The sequence below is a fragment of the Saccostrea cucullata genome, unplaced genomic scaffold (assembly GCF_032062105.1).
Source record: "Saccostrea cucullata isolate Sc308-1 unplaced genomic scaffold, CSIRO_AGI_Scuc_v1 ctg29, whole genome shotgun sequence".
Taxonomy (NCBI): Eukaryota; Metazoa; Mollusca; class Bivalvia; order Ostreida; family Ostreidae; genus Saccostrea; species Saccostrea cuccullata.
This window is the reverse complement of record NW_026936770.1, coordinates 141,831-155,168: the sequence shown is the minus strand read 5'-3', so window position 1 is coordinate 155,168 and position 13,338 is coordinate 141,831. Positions and strand designations below refer to the sequence as shown.

Genomic DNA, 13,338 nt, shown 5'->3' with positions numbered 1-13,338 from the left:
GCTTAACAAGCAATGCATTGTGGGTCCAGAATGACAGAAGTTGAGTGAAAAAAATTCATTTGGATTAATGTGCAAGTCTGAATTTTCTTTTCACTGAGGGGTTATCATTAGAGCTCACGGTGCATGAAGCGCTGCTCTCTGCACTTGCAATAATATATTATAGGGTTATTGAACTTATATTGGTGAGTATTGACATGAGTTGGCTATTCAAATGCACGAGCTTGCGAGTGCATTTGAACAGCCAACGTCTCCTTTCTTATATAGCTAAAACATTTCCACATAATTTATAATAATTATTCCAACTAAAAAAAAGTCAAATTAATGATTTTGTGAGTATCAGTATTCAAATTAACGTATGTCTCGTAAGCGTTCAATTTGCATCATTCCGATGACCCTACCGAGAGATATGATTTGCTTATTTAGGTTTCAATCGGTCTAATACGTACTAAATTTTTGATAAATAATTTCATTTTGTGTGAAAAATAAACACATCTTACCTAGATGCCACTTTATTCTGTTAATATAGCTATGAGAATTTTTTTTTTTGTTTACAACGGGGCGTTTGATATTGAACGCTCGTGTTCGGAATGTTTTGGGCATACTCGTATATGTAATACAAACTCAGCGTTCAATAAAACGTCAAGATATTGAACGCTAAAATTCTCTAGGTTTTTGGTAGTATTTCATTAGAGACTATTTATAAGCTATATAATAAAATATGATACAAGAGTTGGTATTTCTATACATGTTTCTGTTAAGTTGTTAACACTAATAGAGATCCAGAAACTACAAGCCAATATTCCGTAACAGCTGTAATATTTTGATGGTGCAACTGTTAGGGAAAGTGTTTACTGTCCTGAATTATTGGATAAATTCACTTAATTAAGAATTTAGCCTATTACCTCTGCTCTTCTAGACTGTGATATTATCATAATTATGACAACACATGATATTATATGTTAGTTCCATTTCCTTAACAAAGTTTGAAAAGTACAAATTTTAAACAAATAACAATTTGCTATTTATGGGCAGTATCAAATAAATTAAGGTGAGTTTATTTTTTGCTGAATGTTGTTGCTGCTGTGAGAACATAGTTTGTGGTACAGTGTATTGCTGCTAAGATTTAATTAATAACATGTTCAAAGAATTGTCATATATATTAGAATGGGTCCAGAGATTATGTTGACAAAAAAATTCATTTGGCTTAATGTTAAAGTACAAATGACCTCTTTCCCAGGTCTTGCTTTAAAAGCTGATGGGATGAGCATGCAGTGCTTCTGCTAATTGTTGCACTTGCTATTGAACACAGAAGTATAGGTTTACAGTTAGTGTATCATTACTGGATTAGGGCACATTGTCCAATAATCCCTCCTTTATCATTGTTTATGGAATGGAAAAAGGGGATAAGGGAAGTAGAGGGGTGGGGTGCATGAGCTTTTATGGTAAGAAGTGATAGTACAAGGGCATTAGACAACTACTTGAGAAAAAAAAAGTTAGGCTGCAAAAAATAAAGTTGATATGTATCTGCTTCCTTGTCCTGAGTGTTTCATGATGTGCATCCATCATGTACTTATTGCACTTTCTATCTTCTGAGATTACTATTTTATTTTAGGTCCCTTGTCTTCTTGCCTATAAATACTATTTCTGGTGGTACAGTAGTTTTGGTGAGTGCTCTTATATTTATCACTGGATTAATTTAGATCTGCCTCTTCATACATTGGCTTAGACAGTATGGACTGTGAACGTACATGTAGTCAATCATAATTATCTTCAAATCAATCTGCTTTGAGGGTTGTATCTCAGAATTTTAAGACTTTTGTAACGATGTCAGTTCCTAACATATTAATTCGTTTACAGTTTCTGCACAAAGGGACATTAGAATCTACTACTCCACACAAAGACTGGTCATAAGTTAAGGTTGTGTCATGACTTTGACCTAAGGTCATCTGGAAAAGTTCAAGGTCACTGGAAGAAAAATTTCATAATTCGTGTCCGGTCCATATCTTTCATCATGGAAAAACTTGGTAGGTTTCATTTCACACAAAAATTGCCCATAACCCAAGATATGTCATGACCTTGACCCAAGGTCATTAATTTTTTAAAAATTGAAATTCACTGGAAGAAAAAATTATAAAACTATACAATTTTTAGCTCTACTGGTCCATATCTTTCTTATGGATAAACTTGATAGGTTCTCATTTATCACAAAGATTGCCCATAACCCAAGGGTGTGTCATGACCTTGACCCAAGGTCATTTGGGGAAGTTCAAGGTCACTGGAAGAAAAATTTTATAATTCGTGTCCGGTCCATATCTTTCTTATGGATAAACTTGGTAGGTTCTCATTTCACACAGATATTGCACATAACCCAAGGATGTGTCATGACCTTGACCCAAGGTCATTTGGTGAAGTTCAAGGTCACTGGAAGAAAAATTTCATAAATACTTTAAGCATGGTCTCCTCCATATCTTTCTTATGGATAAACTTGGTACACAATTTCACACAAAGATTGCACATAGCCCAATGTGTCATGACCTTTAAACCAAGGTCATTTGGGGAAGTTCAAGGTCACTGGAAGAAAAATTTCATAATTCGTGTCCGGTCCATATCTTTCTTATGGATAAACTTGGTAGGTTCTCATTTCACACAAAGATTGCCCATAACCCAAGGGTGTGTCATGACCTTGACCCAAGGTCATTTGGGGAAATTTATGGTCACTGGTAGAAAAATTTCATAATTTGTGTCCGGTCCATATCTTTCTTATGGATAAACTTTCTGTAGGTTCTTTTTCACACAAAGATTGCCCATAACCCAAGGGTGTGTCATGACCTTGACCCAAGGTCATTTGGGGAAGTTCAAAGTCACTGGAAGAAAAATTTCATAATTAAAATTGAAATTATTGTCCATATCTTTCTTATGGATAAACTTGGTAGGTTCTCATATTCACACAGATATTGCCCATAACCCAAGGTTGTGTCATGACCTTGACCCAAGGTCATTTGGGGAAGTTCAAGGTCACTGGTAAAAAAATTTCATAATTTGTGTCCGGTCCATATCTTTCTTATGGAAAAACTTACTTCTGAAAAACCCAGCGGGGGGTATTTTGTCCCGTTTGGACAGTTCTAGTTTAGATTTGCCTGTTGCCCTTTTTCATACCTTGGCTTAGACAGTCTAGACTGTGATCATAGTGTGATGCCACATCAATCATTGTTATCTTAAAATTGATCTGAAAAATTGGGATGAATGACCAAAATATTACAGATCCATTGAAAAAATGTATACATTTATAACCCTTAAAGTGTGAATGGTTTGAGGGTTCTTTATCTCAGTATTTTAAGACTGTTTTCTCAAGTTTTTGTAACAATATAATTTCCTGAAACACTCTTTTACTAATTCTGCAACAAAGTACATCCACAACTGACAGAGGTTTACAGTAATTTAACATGATTAGATGATGACATTAGACATTGGACAATTATCATTTACGGTACTTTTTATAGAAAATGAATGCCTGATTGACAGATGGTAATCTCTTCTTTCTGTAACATCATCATCGTCCTATTTTGTCAGATTTCAATAATGGAAACTCTTTAAAATATAGACTACACTAGCTAAGATATAAAATACTGTATTCTACAAAAATGTAATTGATTAAAAGAACAAAAAATTTCAAGGGATTCTTGATGCACAAGTTATTAAACTATACAAAGATTTTTTTTTAAGTTTTAGATTTACTGTACCTGACAAATGATGTTGCAACATTTTAATGTGTTCTGACGTAAAATAAAATGACATGTAGGATATTATCAAAGGACCACTCCTGTACCAGATTTTTACAAGAAAATTTGGTTGTACATGTAGTATACACCAAGAATTCCAGTTCTATTCATTGGAGTTGCAATAGCTACATGTCCGGGTTGTACTTTGATTTCCTTTAATATAAGACAAAACCAGTGGACTGATAATTTGTGGAATTTTCAACAAAAACTCTTCCTCCTTAAATATATTAATCTATTAAAAAAAACACATACACACTCATAAACTTAAGGTGAATACCAGCATTATGAATATAACAGGATTACTATTTCTTAATTGACAAAATGAGTATCATACATTTTTTGCAGGCAAACCCAATTTGGAAATTTTCTTTATTTTTTCAGTATCCCATTTTGCCTATTCAACTGTTAGTAATGTAATCAACGTTAAAAGTATGGATCAGCATTAAGAAGTATACTGAGACTTTATGAGGACTAAATATGTATAAGTAAGTAATGTATACATGTAAATGGTACAGTTGTACAGCTAAATAAAATATGTGAAGCAGAGAAAATTGTTACATGTTAATGGAACAAGAAAACAGAATGTTATGGTTTGTTTTGTCTGTCAACATATAGAAAGTTTTACAGCTAAGCTCAGATATTTAATAGGTTATTTGAACAAAGGATTGGAAAATGTATGCACAGGAGAAAAATTTTATTGACACAGGACCTTAACTTTTGGATTTAATGACCAAAAAAAATGACATTTAGGATTTATAACCCAAATTTTTTATAGGGTTTTAATGTTTGATCGTGTTAGATTATTCACGTTGGGGTACATCATGTATCGCTATTCCTTAGAATGTTAGATTATTATTGATATATGTGTAGTAATGAGAGCAGGAGATAGAGAGAAAATTTACATATGAAGCAGGATTTAATGTTTATGATATAAAGGTTTATTATTATGCATACTTCACATTTGTAAGATAGAACTTCGACTGGGAAGTGAATTATAATTTGACGTATGATTTCGTTAATAAGAAACATTCTTCATGGAAAATGTACATGTACTAGAAGTAGTCGGTGTTTGACACAATTTAAAGTGGTATTCATAACAAGAAATTTAATTCCAGGCACTTGAACACCTAGTGGTTAATTATGTAATTCCAGGCATTTGAACACCTAGTGGTTAATTATGTAATGGAGGTCATCCTAGCTGTGGTTCAACCCAAACAAAATGTCTTCAGCCAGGAGTACCGACCTAAGCTGTATAATATTCTGCTGCTGGACCACAAAACTGCGTCCTCGGGGGAGAAGGGGAAGCCCACCAAGTACCTCCCCACCTTCCCGCTGACCAACGTCCAGGAGGAGGCTGGGGACGAGGTTCTGGCCAATCTGTATCAGCTGACCGGAGGGGATCACGTCGGCATCAAAGGTCAGGGACAGTTATCTTATGAATGTGTTATATAATTTACAGTAGTTGTACACATGATTTATATTTGTATGTTTTCTTGCATGATGTTCAATTCAAAATGTTCAATTCATTACATTTGTAATTTATATTGGCTAACTGTTAGACAGCATTAATCTTTACATGTGTTTCTATGGACAGTGTGGTACATTGTATATGTATAATATTCAGAATTTTTTATGAAATGGAATGTGGATTTAAATCAACATTCGTTTATTACATATCCTGAAATGAAACTTCCCATCCTTTGAAAATATATAGAATTCTTCATTACATGTGTATGACATTAACATGTAATGTAAATAAAGAAAACTACATTTCTGTACACCTCCCCCCAAAAAAAGGAATATATGCATCAGTTTTCAACGTGTCACCGAGTTATCATCTATTGAGGACTCTGAAATGCTATAATGATTGTGACAACCAGTAGAAGGGAACTTCTACTTAAACAATTAAGGAGGGAAGTAATTTATACATGTAACAATTCTTCCTCCTTGTGCAGGAGAGCGTGCTCTTCAGATTCAGTGGTCCAGTGACAAGTACAGGGAGTCACTCACACGATTCGCCCTCTTCTGTGTTCCAGTCAACAAGGGAGGTAATACACAAGCTTGATTCTCCAGTAATCTATAAATGTAAATGATAAAGGATCAAAGCCATAAGAGTTTACATGGAAGAAGATTGAGAATTGTGCAGTGAGAAGATATACCGGTATTCTGAGAGCTGTTGATTTAAATGTTTACAGTGAATAATTTTGATGTAACCTGATTTGTCTGTTTCAGATAAGCTGAATCGTATGTTTGTGGAGAAGTCTCCAGATTACCCTGGCTTTTTCTCCCTGGACTACGTGATTGATACACTGAACAATGACACTGTGGCCTACCCTCCCCCTACCAGAACCTTTATATCCCAGCTAGAGAGGTAAGCTTACAATAGAACTCTGTGTCATTGACTAAGATGAGACAATCAAATTATAATTGTTATTTGTAGCTATGTATGAAATCATTTAATTAATTTTCAGTTGGCTGAGAGAGAAACATGCAATGCCTGGAGCAGTTAACATCTTATTTAGTCGTCGTGCTGACTATCGAGTCAAACTCAGTGTCAACAACCCAGCCTTTTTACCTAGTCGGTTTGAGCATGAACACAAGTCAACAGGAATGGTTATAGACTCCACCCCAGACGAGATCAGGCACACGGCTCGGGAAGCCCTCACAAGGATGCTGGAAATCGAGAAATGTGAGAAGGTTGTCCTGAATCCCGTGTTTGGATCCTCATTTCCGTGTAAACCAAAGGCAAGTCCCTCTGTTTGTCTGTCTGTCTAACTGTCTGTCTGTGTGTCTGGTTCCCATATGTAATTATTATGAAATACTGCAGCAATGTCTCTCAACTTTCTTTAAAACTGACATATAAAATGTAAAACTTCTTTGATACTTGAAGAGAAGTGGTAGATAACTGTGTAAATTATATTTCAGGTTGACAGAGCTGAAGTTAACATGTACTGGGGAATGGGTGTCCCTGACTACACGTGGCCCAGCTCCCACAGGAACAGCAGCACAGGGGGGTCATTTGATAGGTATCCACAATCATAACATTAATTGTGTCATCAGTTATAACATTTATGTTTCCCAGTTTAGGAATGTTATTTTGTTTAGAAGAATAGTTTTGTCATAATTATTATACCCCCCCCGCAAACGAAGTTTGGGGGGGTATATAGGAATCACCTTGTCTGTCTGTCCGTCTGTCCGTCCGTCCGTCTGTCTGTGCAAACGTGTCCGGTCCATATCTTTCTTACAAAGGGACATTAGAATCTACTACTCCACACAAAGATTGCCCATGACCTAAGGGTGTGTCATGACCTTGACCCAAGGTCATTTGGGGAAGTTCAAGGTCACTGGAAGAAAAAGTTCATAATTCGTGTCCTGTCCATATCTTTCTTATGGATATTGGATAAACTTGGTAGGTTCTCATTTCACACAAAGATTGCCCATGACCCAAGGGTGTATCATGACCTTGACCCAAGGTCAATTGGGGAAGTTCAAGGTCACAGGAAGAAAAAGTTCATAATTCTTTCTGGTCCATATCTTTTTTATGGATAAACTTGGTAGGTTCTCATTTCACACAAAGATTGCCCATGACCCAAGGGTATGTCATGACCTTGACCCAAGGTCATTTGGGGAATTTCAAGGTCACTTGAAGAAAAATTTCATAATTCATGTGTGATACATATCTTTATTATGGAAAAACTTACTTGTGAAAAAATCCAGCGGGGGGTATTTTGTCCCGTTTGGACAGTTCTAGTTTGTAGATGTTTTTTAAACCGCTTACAAACATTGTCTGAATTTGAAAGTTTGGTTAAATGCATGAATATTTTTGTTTTTTTTCATCTGAATTTTTTGCCAATAGTTTTTAGAGATAAATTATTTGCATAATAGATAAAGCTTGGTTGGATTGCCTTTTTAGTTTGTATCCAGAGAAGTATCATATCCACAAACTTGTGAATGAGGGCAATATCCAAGCCATTAGGGACACCATTTCTTTTGCCTCACACCTAGTCGATGAAAAACACCCCAAATATGGAGTCCCCCTTCATATGGCAGCATAGTAAGTAATGGGGAGCTATATCGGAATGTTTATGTTTGTTTTATGTATACCCTCTATGTGTAAACCATACATGTAGTTTTTAATCATTTATCAGTTTTAATACAAAAGCATGTAAAATTTAGTCCCCTTGTGTTATTTATTTATTTTTGTATTTGTAATAATTACTAAATGAGCAAAGAAATTTAAGATGTCTATGAGTTTTGATTTATTTATTTATCAGGTTCATTTCAGTCAAATTTGTTATTTAAAAGTTCTGGTATGATTTCAAGTCATCATGATACTTCATGTAATCCTTAGTTTTTTTTTTACTTACACAGCAAAGGTTCTGTAGATGCAGCCAAAATACTTCTGGAAGCCGGATGTAATACAAATGCTCTGAATGAGCTTGGTCAGTCCCCGCTACACATCGCAGCAAAAGAGGGTCATTGGAATGTGGTTCAGGAACTGATAAAGAGGCAGGAAACCAGTCTGGTAAGTAGGGAACCAGCATAAGGGACCAAATATCACTCTGGTGAATAAGGAATGAAAGAACTCATGTCTAAACCAGAAACTGCAATATTACTATTATAATGAATTTCAGATTAATTCAGAATTTACATCACTATTTATTAAATCTACAATAAGCTATATCGATATAAAGAACTTTGAAATGTTTTGTAATGAGGTCTCTAAAATGGAACTTAAAACTCTCATTTTAAACAAATGTTTCATTTGTAGGAGCTGTTGGATAAACAGAACAGGACACCATTAAACCTCTGTGAACAGGATCCACGATCTCCAAAACATCAGAAGACGGCCAATCTCATCATCTCCGCCATTAAAAAAACAGTAACTGTTATTGTCATAACTGTCAATGCACTAATTGAAATCAAGAAAATATTTAATATATAATCTGTCATTTTTCTACAATTTTGCACCAATATATTAGCTTTTTAAATTTCTTTGAAATGAAGAAAAATAGAATAAAGAAACTATAACTTCACACAATTTACTAAAAATTTCTCAATATTTTTATTGACATATAAACATTTACATATTTTGTTTAAATACTCTTTGTGTGGGTATTTTCAGAAGCAGATACAAGTGTTTTTAATGGACGGAACATCAAAGATGCTGAACCTATCTAACGGTGACAACACCACGGTCCAACAGCTTAACCTGCAGCTGCTGAGGGTGCGTATTTAATTAAAAAAAGGAAAGGTTAAGCTTTTTCCCCAAGAAAATGTTTTTAAAAAATAACTTTTTTTTAATATTATAGCATACTAAGATGTTTCTTCATATTTCAGGCATTTCAGCTTCCCCCTAAGCCCTATGCTGAATATTTCACAATATGGATATGCTCTAAAAGTCTTGGTAAGTATAAAGGGAATTATCGGGGTTGAAACATTTTAGTGTTTTAGAGTTTTTATTGTCATCTGATATGCTGTGCCTCTGTGACAAATTAATTTCATTCATGCAGAGCTACAATTAAAATTGGAGCACAAACCAGTGGAGCACATCAACAACTGGCGGAGGCGTATAGTCAGCATGTTAACAGGCACCACGGATACCACCAAGGAGAATCCCACCCTTAAGTGGCGCCGCAACGCCAAAGTGGGCGTGGTCTCAGAGCAGAGGGAGGTGGTTCATCCCTTAGCCATCCAGATTCTGTTTTATGAGGCCAAGCATAACTATATTAATGCCTTATATCCCTGTAAGGATCAAGATGTCCACACGTTTGCCTCCATTTTAATTCTCCTGGAGCATGGAGGGAAGTATGATCCAGGAACTGCCAAACACTACCTACAGTGAGTGTTATATACTAGAGCAGATCAGAAAACCTCAAGATTTTGCCATGACGTTTATTTTTGGTGTCCAAATAGGCCTTATGCTTTGTCTATTTTTATAAGTCTGATTTCTGATTAAAAAAACCCAAATGTTTTCAAGAGTGTAATTGAGATATTCTAGGTGTTTTATGAATTTTTGACGGGTGTGAATATAGAACCATCTTATACTCAAATCTTACACTAGACTTGTCTCTGTTTCAGTAAAAACATAAGTAGTCTGGTACCAGCCCCTATACTGAAAGCCAAGGGACAGCACTTGTACTCTACAATAATGAAGAGGTACAAGGAATACTGTGGAGGACTGCAGGAGGAAATCAAAAACTACCAGAACCAGTATCAACAGGTCAGATATATAACAAGGGGAATCAGTAGGGGTGGGGGTGGGGGTGGGGGTGAGATATGGAGAAATAAAAACTATCAGAACCAGTATCAACAGGTCAGATAAAACGGGTCAACAGGTCAGAAATATAACAAGGGGAATCAGTAAAAGGAATAAAAATGCAGAACTAGTATCAACAGGTCAGATAAAACGGAACAACAGGTCAGAAATATAACAAGGGGAATCAGTAAAAGGAATAAAAATGCAGAACTAGTATCAACAGGTCAGATAAAACGGGTCAACAGGTCAGAAATATAACAAGGGGAATCAGTAAAAGGAATAAAAATGCAGAACTAGTATCAACAGGTCAGAATAAAACGGGTCAACAGGTCAGAAATATAACAAGGGGAATAAGTAAAAGGAATAAAAATGCAGAACTAGTATCAACAGGTCAGATAAAACGGGTCAACAGGTCAGAAATATAACAAGGGGAATAAGTAAAAGGAATAAAAATGCAGAACTAGTATCAACAGGTCAGATAAAACGGGTCAACAGGTCAGAAATATAACAAGGGGAATCAGTAAAAGGAATAAAAATGCAGAACTAGTATCAACAGGTCAGATAAAACGGGTCAACAGGTCTGAAATATAACAAGGGGAATAAGTAAAAGGAATAAAAATGCAGAACTAGTATCAACAGGTCAGATAAAACGGGTCAACAGGTCAGAAATATAACAAGGGGAATAAGTAAAAGGAATAAAAATGCAGAACTAGTATCAACAGGTCAGATAAAACGGGTCAACAGGTCAGAAATATAACAAGGGGAATCAGTAAAAGGAATAAAAATGCAGAACTAGTATCAACAGGTCAGATAAAACGGGTCAACAGGTCAGAAATATAACAAGGGGAATCAGTAGAAGGAATAAAAATGCAGAACTAGTATCAACAGGTCAGATAAAACGGGTCAACAGGTCAGAAATATAACAAGGGGAATCAGTAAAAGGAATAAAAATGCAGAACTAGTATCAACAGGTCAGATAAAACGGGTCAACAGGTCAGAAATATAACAAGGGGAATAAGTAAAAGGAATAAAAATGCAGAACTAGTATCAACAGGTCAGATAAAACGGGTCAACAGGTCAGAAATATAACAAGGGGAATAAGTAAAAGGAATAAAAATGCAGAACTAGTATCAACAGGTCAGAATAAAACGGGTCAACAGGTCAGAAATATAACAAGGGGAATCAGTAAAAGGAATAAAAATGCAGAACTAGTATCAACAGGTCAGATAAAACGGGTCAACAGGTCAGAAATATAACAAGGGGAATCAGTAAAAGGAATAAAAATGCAGAACTAGTATCAACAGGTCAGATAAAACGGGTCAACAGGTCAGAAATATAACAAGGGGAATCAGTAAAAGGAATAAAAATGCAGAACTAGTATCAACAGGTCAGATAAAACGGGTCAACAGGTCAGAAATATAACAAGGGGAATAAGTAAAAGGAATAAAAATGCAGAACTAGTATCAACAGGTCAGAATAAAACGGGTCAACAGGTCAGAAATATAACAAGGGGAATCAGTAAAAGGAATAAAAATGCAGAACTAGTATCAACAGGTCAGATAAAACGGGTCAACAGGTCAGAAATATAACAAGGGGAATCAGTAAAAGGAATAAAAATGCAGAACTAGTATCAACAGGTCAGATAAAACGGGTCAACAGGTCAGAAATATAACAAGGGGAATAAGTAAAAGGAATAAAAATGCAGAACTAGTATCAACAGGTCAGAATAAAACGGGTCAACAGGTCAGAAATATAACAAGGGGAATAAGTAAAAGGAATAAAAATGCAGAACTAGTATCAACAGGTCAGATAAAGTGGGAGAATCTGTCAGGGGATAAAAACTATAAGAACCATTATTAATAGGTCAGATAAGATAAAATAGAGGAATCTGTAATGGGAAGTCAAAAACTATCAGAACCAATACCAACAGGTCAGATAAATCATGAGAATCTCTAGATACAGAAAGTTTGGGCATTTTATTGCCATGAGTGCATCTACATAATTCATGATTGTTATTGTAATTTTTGTTCAACAGTTCCTGCAAGGAAAATTCCTAGAATTTTGTCGGAAACTGACAGTGTATGGATCTGCATTCTTCACTGGAAACCTCCAACCCAACAGTAAATCCTCCATTCTCTGTCATATTGGAGTCAACGATGTAGGAATACATATCATAAATATGAAGTCTAAAGTAAGTAAAATATTTTTGTATAATCACATCCTAAACGTACATGTATCACTATAATCTTAAGACTTGCAATATAAAGTTTGATGTCTTGGCATGTCAGTTAAAGGCAGTTATGTTGATAAGGTAATTGACATGTAGATGAATTATGAAAAACTGTATAAAAATTCATGAATTGAGGACTAAAACTGCTATAGAAATTATCAACATCATGATTCGATGGTTGCAAATTAAAATGTTCCTTTTCGATGAGGTTTATTTACATGTACAGTGTTGTTTTTGTCTGTGTTTACAGGTGATGCTTTACAGTTTCCTGTACTCGGACATTCGATGGTCTCACCCTGACGACCAGCCCTCCTTCCTGGAGATTTACACAGTCAATGATTCTAGTGATCCCCGTCAGGTGAAGATCAAATCACGGCAGGCGGGACTTATTGTGCACCTCATGCAAAAACTCAAAGATCTGCATCAGTTTGATGACAGACAAGTCAACCTTGTGTTCGGGACGGCTGGCCGGAGATAAAGTGTTGGGGACTGCTGGTCGGAGATTAATGTGATTCACGGTTGTTCATTCATGACATGGTTGTTCATTTTACACCCTCGTGATATTGTGTGAAGACTTGGAAATGTACCTTTGCGTGTATGTGTGTGCCTGTTCATGATCGAGTGAGGGCAGAATTGTATTTGTTGATTTTTTTATACATCATGTTTTATTTATAAAGCTTTTACATGCACAGTAGTTTTCTTCTGGTGCTTATTTCAGCTTACTGCAGCCTCATGGCTTGCTGCAAGGCAGTTACATACAGGAAGCAATCTTCTGCAGATAGCTTTAGTTTATATGTCTAACTCCTGATCTGTAGTACAGAAAGTACCGGTACATTGTTTTGCAATGGATGAAGGGTATCTCGAGATAGATATTAGGCATAATAGATACAGTAGTAAAATTGTGTATTCATAGTAGAAAAAGTAAACATTGCAGTAATAATAATATACTGTTAACCAACTTTTATTCGCGTGGGAGAAATATCCATGAGTTCGCGACCTTCTGTTACTGGCGAATATTAATCGCCGCGAACCGTTTATTTTCCTTAAGTTTTTGTAGAGAACATTTCCTC

The 13,338-nt window shown here is 35.6% G+C and overlaps 1 protein-coding gene across 1 annotated transcript; it reads left to right on the top strand.

Annotated features, from left to right (window-relative positions):
* Positions 1-4,931: 4,931 nt before the first annotated feature.
* LOC134246552 (krev interaction trapped protein 1-like) lies at positions 4,932-12,962 on the top strand. The gene is made up of 14 exons (XM_062728939.1): positions 4,932-5,196; positions 5,735-5,827; positions 6,012-6,150; positions 6,251-6,524; positions 6,705-6,805; positions 7,693-7,833; positions 8,151-8,304; positions 8,551-8,661; positions 8,905-9,006; positions 9,120-9,186; positions 9,293-9,620; positions 9,861-10,002; positions 12,074-12,229; positions 12,519-12,962. The coding sequence occupies exons 1-14, from the start codon at positions 4,962-4,964 to the stop codon at positions 12,744-12,746; spliced, it is 2,271 nt and encodes a 756-aa protein (XP_062584923.1). The 5' UTR covers positions 4,932-4,961; the 3' UTR covers positions 12,747-12,962.
* Positions 12,963-13,338: the final 376 nt, after the last annotated feature.